The sequence below is a fragment of the Coregonus clupeaformis genome, chromosome 29, assembly GCF_020615455.1.
Source record: "Coregonus clupeaformis isolate EN_2021a chromosome 29, ASM2061545v1, whole genome shotgun sequence".
NCBI lineage: Eukaryota > Metazoa > Chordata > Actinopteri > Salmoniformes > Salmonidae > Coregonus > Coregonus clupeaformis.
In genome coordinates this window covers 65,157,097-65,166,390 of record NC_059220.1, presented here as the reverse complement: position 1 = coordinate 65,166,390, position 9,294 = coordinate 65,157,097, and the positions used below count along the sequence as shown (strand labels likewise).

The window sequence follows — 9,294 nt, the reverse complement described above, 5'->3', positions numbered from 1 at the left end:
ACTTGATACCCGAGAAACTCATCATAACACCCCCTCAAGTCATATTTGTTGCAGTCCGTTCAGCAGCCTGGGCTAAAAATAGCTGGTGTGAAATGAATAATAATAAGTGAAGATCTATATCATTGGTACAGATTTCACTGGGATGGTGAAACACTAGTTCACTGGGTTACTTGCTTGCATAAGCCTCAGGTAACAAAGACAAGATATATCCCATGTTGCGTCTGCTTTATTTGTTGGATATTGTGGGTAGGATTGGGTAGCAAGTGGGTGTTCTTTAAAAAGGAAAGGAGATTCTGGTAGGTCCAGTACTATCCAAGAGATAAGAGGTCTTCGCCAAATTAGACCATAGCCTCTGTCTCTTTTCTCTCCACTTTTTGGCAACATTAGTCTTTACATTGCTAGGGCACAGTGACTGTTGACTTAGAACAGAACAGTCCCATTTACTCAGAACAGTATAAGCATAGAAAAAACAGCAAGGCACATTTTGAGACATCAAAAAAGCCCCCTTCTCTCTCACTCTCTCTCTGTATCTGCACATTCTAGCTGGGGCTGAAGCTCTCTTCCTTCCAACATTCTATCGTCCTCCCTCTCTTTGGCCAGAGCCAGTACAAAACCATTTAGTTTAATGTGCTCGTCTGCATATTCCAAATTTGTCAAGCTGGTGTTGCCCTCTTTCCTCTCGCTCCCTTCCTCCTCCTTCACCTCCTCCACGTTCTCCTCCCTCCTCTCCATCGCCTCGCAGGCCCTCCGCATATCGTCGGGAATGTTACTCTTCAGGTCACGGTTCTTGTGTCTCTTGGTTAGCTTGGTGAGGGAGCGGAAGCGTAGGTTGAAGAGGTTATCGTCCTCCGATGAGGCCTGCTGGGTCTGCTCGCTGCCTCTCCGCTGCTCATAACAAAGCTCCCCTGCCCCTCTCAACCTCAAGTTACTCAGCTTGGTGTCGATGCTCTCCTGGGAGGAGGTCTTGAAACGGCCCTGGTCCAGGCTGGCAAACACGGCCCTCTTCTCTGGGGAGAGCATGTCCAGGGAGTGGGTCCTCTGCTCCAGGCCCAGTTGCCTGCGCTCCATGCTGCGGATGGTGGCAGCCCGCTGCAACTTGTCGTGGATCTCCACACTCAGCCGCCGACGCGTCTCCCGGAATTCGGCTCGCATGTTGGTCTTCCACTCAGCGGCGTGGACCTTGAACTCCCCCACCTGCAATCACACAAAGATGGAGATAGAGTCATGACGCAGGAGGGTGGAGGGGGTGCTTTGGAAATCTAATTGGTTGGATCTTCTACAAATTCCCCCTCAGACAAAAGCAAGGCTCCTTCCATAGAAAGTAATCACAGTATCCATCCATACTGTATGTACAGATCAATAGCTCAGTAAGCTCACTATTCACTCATCAGCCCACCGGGCAAAAACTGGTTGAATCAACGTTGTTTTCACGTCACTTCAGCAACAAAAAATGTATGTGACGTTGAATCAACATGGAAAACTGATTGTATTTGAATAAAGTAAATCAACGTAAGGGAATTTCATATTTTTTTCACAACTTTTAACCTAAATCCAATGACATGGTGAAATTTTTGGTTGAATTCACGTTAGTTGACAACTCAACCAAATGTTAATCAAAACTAGACGTTGAACTGACGTCTGTGCCCAGTGGGTAATGACTGGCTCTCTAACCACTTCTCTTACACAGCTGTCTGTCTGTCTGTCTGTCTGTCTGTCTGTCTGTCTGTCTGTCTGTCTGTCTGTCTGTCTGTCTGTCTGTCTGTCTGTCTGTCTGTCTGTCTGTCTGTCTGTCTGTCTCAGTGTCTCAGGGGCATCAACGAGGCATAATAACAAAACAGACATGGAAGGAAGGCGGGGGAGGGAAAGAGTGACCTTTTAGTTTCCACTGCTTTAGATAATGTAATGACAGGCACTGTAATTGAATGAGCAGTACCCACCTCCTCTTTGGTCTTTTTGGAAAGCACTCTGAGCCAGTCTCCGATCATGCTCAGGACCGCAGCGAAGTAGGCCAGGCCCACCAGGATCCAGAACCAGACCAGGGGCTTGTACCACTTCATGTACTCGATCTTCCGATCCCCACCTGGGACAACAGCGGAAGAGTTGTTACATTGGATGCCAAATACTGGATTATCTACGTATATACATAGATGCCTGCTACTGCCAAATTATTGTCAACAATAAAGCCAGATTAATAGGACCAGGGAGGCAGAAAGGTTCAGTTTGACAAACACACAGTTTGTAATTGGGTTCTGAATTATTTTGGATTAGTCTTGCTCTAATATTCCTCTAGATAAAATTGTCTCAATTATAATTACCGGCAGTCAATTATAGCATCATTATTCAAGGGATTATCAATGCAATGCAGACACAACAAAACACAAGTACATTACACCTTGGGTTGTTGGAGACTCCATTAGCTAATTTCATAGAGATAATCGAATTTCACTTTACGTGGATTGAATGCAAATGTAAGAGAAGAGAAGTGAGTAGGAGAGCTGAAAATGGTGAGTAGCAACGGAAGACTAAACAAATGTTTATCTAAAGACACAGTACATAAACCTGTTACAACACTATCATACCTGCCACATAGTCCCCAATGCCAATCGTCGTTAGCGTGATGACGACAAAGTAGATGGCATCCAGAGTCGTCCATCCCTCGATGTGTTTGAAAATGACCGCCGGGATGCCGACGAAGACTATGCACCCGGCCAGGATGAAGAGTATGGTGGAGGTGACTCTGATTTTGGTCTGGCTTATCTGTTTCTGTTTTTGCTTGACAAAAATGACATTGGTCAGAGGTGAACGGTAAGTCAACAAGAACTCAAAAGATAAACTGTTTACTAAATACAATCACTACATTTCTAGCTGAAAGACACAGTAGGCTTGAAGATAATTAGTTTAGTCAATGGCCCTATGCATCAATATACCCATTAGCTAAACCACTCCAGAGACCAAAGGGAAAAGCTTCCAAAACCACCCTCCATTGATCCAGTAGGAAAAGCCTAATTCCCAAGTTCCCCCTTTGTCACAGAAACTCAACCCCCCTGGGGCTTTCAGTAGTGAAGAGGGGCTCAGCTCTGTGCTTATCTCCTGTCTGACCAGTGGCCGTATGTATCAAGCATCTCAGAGTAGGAGTGCTGATTTAGGATCAGTTTGAGCTTTTAGATCACAATAAATATGATTATATGGACAGGGATCAGTACTCCTACTCTGAGACACTTGATACATACAACCTGCTCACAGAATCTCAATCAGGTCCTGGCCCTCTACCTTCTCTGCCTCCACACTCCATCAAACACCTCTGCCCTCACTACAAAGAGCACATCATAATCTCAGCCTCAGCTAGCCTGACTCATGTGTTGACTCCTTGGAGGGGGAACAATAGTTCAAATCCATTCACTGAGCCTGGCCTAATACCTGGACAACAGACCTATAGCCTTTACAGGGATACTGTATCAAAGGCATCGTGCCGTTTACAGTGAATAGGGTCATTATGGGGTGGAGGTAACATGCTTGGTTTTCACTGTGGGAAGCATATTGCCTCTTTAGAGTCAATGGAACATTTTATGTTATTATAGGTGCTATTATAGTTACTGCTCAGTTACATAGCAGGCGCCAAATACTCATTTTCAAATACCCTTTTCTTCACCAAATAAGTCATCAAACATGGTGTGTCTAAATCAATTCATAACAGTCTGATCGAAAGTTTCTTATAGTTAACTTGAAACACCTCTTAAAGCATCATGTGCTCATATGCAGTTCCAGTACATCCCATGTACACAATCCCAAATTCTCAAGAAATCCAACTTACCTTGTATATCTTCTCCACCCTCAAGATGCTCTTGACAAATATGGTCCCCAGTTGGTCTCCGATGCCAGCCAGGAGGAACCCAAACAACGGGATGCCAAATAAGGCGTACAGGATGCAGAAGATCTTCCCTCCCTCTGTGCTGGGCGCTATGTTCCCATAACCTGTCACAGTGGTGTTTTGTTATGTAAGGCATGTGTTATATTCCAGGAGTTGGAGGTTAGAGGTAAATAAGCAGCAAGAGAGGAAATAATCAGGTTGGACTCAGAGAAACATGACATTAATTACAACTTGCAGTGAATGGAGAGATTGAACAGGGCGGGGATGACTAGGGCACAGCTTAATCTGAACCAGCACGGTGGGATGTGTGTCCCTATCCACAGTGAGAGAAGCAGTGTAATTGTGTAAACAGATTAAATGGTATTCATATGTTCTGCTAAAAACACACCCTAGTGACACTGTTCCTTCCCACCTCCCAATAGAAAGCTATTATCATCAGTAAATGATGTACTGTGAAGACACGCTGTGAGACTTTATTATTATAATTTGTTTATTTTATTTTTCTCCCCAATTTCGATCGTCTCATCGCTGAAACTCCCCAACAGGCTGGGGAGGCGAAGGTCTAGTCATGTGTCCTTCAAAACATGACCCGCCAAACCTCGCTTCTTAACACCCGCCCACTTAACCCGGAAGCCAGCCGCACCAATGTGTCGGAGGAAACACTGTTCACCTGATGACCGAGGTCAGCCTGCAGACGCCCGGCCCGCCACAAGGAGTCGCTAGAGCGCAATGTGCCAAATAAAGCCTCCCTGGCCAAACCCTCCCCTAACCCGGATGATGCTGGGCCAATTGTGCGCTGCCGTATGAGACTCCCGATCACGGCCGGTTGTGATACAGCCCCAGATCGTACCAGGGTCTGTAGTAACGCCTCTAGCATTGCGATACAGTGCCTTAGACTGCTGCGTCACTCGGGAGCCCCACGCTGTGAGACTTGAACAGTAAACACGCACACACACACATTAGCATGAAGTACATCCTGTGAATCATGCTTTATTTTTCCAGTCTTTCTTTTATCGATTTCCCTGCTAGCTATGATAAATAGCACACATTACATTACAGTTGTGTAACGTTGAGACACAGCACCTGTAGGTTACCTCATAGCCTACACGTCAAAGTAGACCAGTGACATTGCTTTATTCTACTCAGTTAATCAGAGGAGTGAGTCATGAGTTAATAGGTTGGTGGTGGGGGTTACCTATTGTTGTGATCACGGTCCCAGCGAAGAAGAAGGCACTTCCCAGGTCCCAGTGACTGGAGTTGTAAGATGTGTCTCCGATCGGACTGACGCCTGCACTAACAGCGTCTATGGCATGCTGGGAAAGAGAAAGAGAGAAACAGACAGTGTCATGCCTGCTTCCGCTCCCCCTCCCTGACGCTCGAGGGCACCAGGCTGCCCACCATTACGCACACCTGTCACCATCGTTACGCGCATCAGTGCTTCATTGGAATCACCTGAACTTCATCACTGCTTGGTTACCTACATTACCGTTCAAAAGTTTGGGGTCACATAGAAATGTCCTTGTTTTCCATGAAAACATACATGAAATTAGTTTGAATAGGAAATGTAGTCATTGACACGGTTAGAAATAATGATTTTTAATTGAAATAATAATTGTGTCCTTCAAACTTTTCTTTCGTCAAAGAATCCTCCATTTGCAGCAATTACAGCCTTGCAGACCTTTGGCATTCTAGTTGTCAATTTGTTGAGGTAGCCTGAAGAGATTTCACCCCATGCTTCCTGAAGCACCTCCCACAAGTTGGATTGGCTTGATGGGTACTTCTTACGGTCAAGCTGCTCCCACAACAGCTCAATAGGGTTGAGATCCGGTGACTGTGCTGGCCACCTTACATTATAGACAGAATACCAGCTGACTGCTTCTTCCCTAAATAGTTCTTGCATAGTTTGGAGCTGTGCTTTGGGTCATTGTCCTGTTGTAGGAGGAAATTGGCTCCAATCAAGCGCCATACACATGGTATGGCATGGCGTTGCAAAATGGAGTGATAGCCTTCCTTCTTCAAGATCCCTTTTACCCTGTACAAATCTCCCACATTACCACCACCAAAGCACCCCCAGACCATCACATTGCCTCCACCATGCTTGACAGATGGCATCAAGCACTCCTCCAGCATCTTTTCATTTGGTCTGCGTCTCACAAATATTATTCTTTATGATCCAAACACCTCAAACTTCGATTCGTCTGTCCATAACACTTTTTTTCCAATCTTCCTCTGTCCAGTGTCTGTGTACTTTTGCCCATCTTAATCTTTTATTTTTATTGGCCAGTCTGAGATATGGCTTTTTCTTTGCAACTCTGCCTAAAAAGTCAGCATCCCGGAGTCGCCTCTTCACTGTTGACGTTGAGACTGGTGTTTTGCGGGTACTATTTAATGAAACTGCCAGTTGAGGACCTGTGAGGCGTCTGTTTCTCAAACTAGACACTCTAATGTATTTGTCCTCTTGCTCAGTTGTGCACTGGGGCCTCCCACTCCTCTTTCTATTCTGGTTAGAGCCAGTTTGCGCTGTTCTGTGAAGGGAGTAGTACACAGCGTTGTACGAGATCTTCAGTTTCTTGGCAATTTCTCGCATGGAATAGCCTTCATTTCTCAGAACAAGAATAGACTGACGAGTTTCAGAAGAAAGTTATTTGTTTCTGGCCATTTTGAGCCTGTAAACGAACCCACAATTGCTGATGCTCCAGATACTCAACTAGTCTCGAGAAGGCCAGTTTTATTGCTTCTTTAATCAGCACAACAGTTTTCAGCTGTGCTAACATAATTGCAAAAGGGTTTTCTAATGATCAATTAGCCTTTTAAAATGATCAACTTGGATTAGCAAACACAACGTGCCATTGGAACACAGGACTGATGGTTGCTGATAATGGGCCTCTGTACACCTATGTAGATATTCCATAAAAAAATCAGCCGTTTCCAGCTACAATAGCCATTTACAACATTAACAATGTCTACACTGTATTTCTGATCAATTTGATGTTATTTTATTGGACCAAAAATTAGCTTTTCTTTCGAAAACAAGGACATTTCTAAGAGACCCCAAACTTTTGAATGGTAGTGTATATCTTTCTGTTCCTCAGTTTGATCCTGGTGTCTGCATTGATGTTGTTTTGTTTCTCTCGTCCAGACGCTGTTCTTGCTTTGTTTCATGTGTATTTATTATAAATCCTCACCCTGTACTTGCTTCCTGTCTCCCAGTGTCTGTCGTTACCAAATGCAGACACCCCAATTGGAAGAATCAGGGAGTTTCTTTAGTTTTTTTCTGTTGGTGACGTCGGGTCCGGGTGCCGCTGCCGAAGCAACCGAGGACGCCTCAGCCGGTTCGTCAGGCTCCCACGCCTCAGCCGGCAGGCTCCCACGCCTCAGCCGGCTCATCAGACTCCCACACCTCAGCCGTCTCGTCAGGCTCCCACGCCTCAGCCGGCTCGTCAGGCTCCCACGCCTCAGCCGGCTCATCAGGCTCCCACACCTCAGCCGGCTCTTCAGGCTCCCACACCTCAGCCGTTTCGTCAGGCTCCCACACCTCAGCCGGCTCTTCAGGCTCCCACACCTCAGCCGTCTCGTCAGGCTCCCACACCTCAGCCGTCTCGTCAGGCTCCCACGCCTCGGCCGGCTCGTCAGGCTCCCATGCCTCAGCCGGCTCATCAGGCTCCCACACCTCAGCCATCTCATCAGGCTCCCACGCCTCGGACGGCTCATCAGGTTTCCACGGCTCTGCCGGCCCGTCAAGCTCCCACGCCTCGGCCAGCCCGTCAGGCTCCTACGCCTCGGCCGGCTCGTCCAGCTCCCATGCCTCGGCCAACCCGTCAGACTTGCCCAGGTGGGACGCCAGGTGGCGTCCCTAGAGGGGGGGGTGTACTATCACGCCTGCTACCGCTCCCCCTCGAGCGCATCAGCGCTTCATTGGACTCACCTGAACTTCATCACTGCTTGGTTACCTCCCCTATATCTGTCTGTTCCTCAGTTTGATCCCCATGTCTGCATTGATGTTGTTTTGTTTCCCCTGTCCAGACGCTGTCCGTGTTTTGTTCCATGTCTTTTATTTATTAAATGATCACCCTGTACTTGCTTCCCGTCTCCCAGCATCTGTCGAACCGAGATTTTTACAGACAGAGCATAGAGTGAGTTATCTTAACTGGTACATAGCATACAGTTCAATGTGTAGTTTATCTACTTAAACATACAAATGAAGAACAAAATTAACCCAGAACCAAACACAGTTGGTTGATATTAATGGAATAACCTGTTGTCTTTCAACACATACTAGACAGTAAAGAGGACAGTACCATGCCACCCCAAGCCCTCAGCTGATGTAAAGACAAAACCGTAGGCCTAACACGTGTCTGACTGCATTTGAATTGCCACTATAAACTCACCGTGGCGTAAACGTCCGCCCTGTGTGTGCCATACAAACCATGGGTTATTTAATGCATGTGAGAGCAGATGACTGATGATGGTCCCGACTGTGACTATCTCTTCAGATGAACTTGGAAGGTCACCAGTGGCGGAAGGACAGAGGGAGTGACGGGAGGGAGCGAGTGATAGGAGGGAGCGAGGGAAGGAGGGATGGACGGATGGAGGGGGGATGCGGTGAGGAGTGAGGCAGGACAGGGTGTGGTGATGATCAGTGTTCTCCAGAGTCCAGATGGTTAGCTGTGTGCTTGTGATGTGCAAGGCATGCAGCAGCAGGGGTCCGAACTGGCCAGGTGTGTGAGATTCAGAGTCAGCTAATCTAAAGGGTTGGGTAACCACTGTTAGGGTACATCCCTAAGGATCTGGTAGGGAGGGATCACTTCCTTTGTAATGATTACTATCAGGACATTATGGGCTTTGTTTTCACTGAGTGTTGAATGAAAGACGGTTGCATGCCAAACAGCTGATTAGTCCATAATATCTTGTGTAGTGTGTACATAAACAAAGGAACGAACATTGAGGTATCACAGTCAATACTCACACCATACAACTCCATTCTTAGCACATCCTTACATGAATGGCAACTTCTTCTACTGCAAAGACTGTTAAAATGTCTGTTGGTTTGTTGTGTGTGTGTTTGTTCCACTTGCTTTGGTATTTCCTCCTACACTCAGCGAACGTCCGTGGAGACCGTCACCTACCGGAATACTTTTATCTCTTTTATCTCTTATTAAGTCTCTTCTGCTTTTTTATCGTCGGCTCCTCCTCCGAGGCATGGCATTAACATTAGAGAACTGCAGTCACATATTGCCTCACACTCTCTCCTTAATCTGTACTGTAGTCTCCAAAAAATAAGTACAATATCACATTTTTCTCCATTCAGATTCAGATCTCAAGACCAAAAGCGACAACTGCATTTTCTCCTAGCATCTCTGAATGTGTCATGGTCAGATTTGCGCAATGCAGCCTCATTAGGGATAAGGCGACTCTAACACTGAGGT

At 46.4% G+C, this 9,294-nt stretch overlaps 1 protein-coding gene across 1 annotated transcript in view; it reads right to left on the bottom strand.

The window, feature by feature from the left end:
* Positions 1-255: 255 nt before the first annotated feature.
* The window catches only part of LOC121544329 (potassium channel subfamily K member 10-like), a 32,188-nt gene continuing 23,149 nt past the window's right edge, over positions 256-9,294 (bottom strand). The window contains exons 2-6 of the mRNA XM_041854251.1: positions 5,064-5,181; positions 3,812-3,972; positions 2,580-2,772; positions 1,938-2,080; positions 256-1,194 (exon numbers count right to left, since the gene is read on the bottom strand). Coding sequence (XP_041710185.1) covers positions 514-1,194; positions 1,938-2,080; positions 2,580-2,772; positions 3,812-3,972; positions 5,064-5,181 — 1,296 coding nt within the window. The 3' untranslated portion in view covers positions 256-513. The remainder of the gene's footprint in view (positions 1,195-1,937; positions 2,081-2,579; positions 2,773-3,811; positions 3,973-5,063; positions 5,182-9,294) is intronic.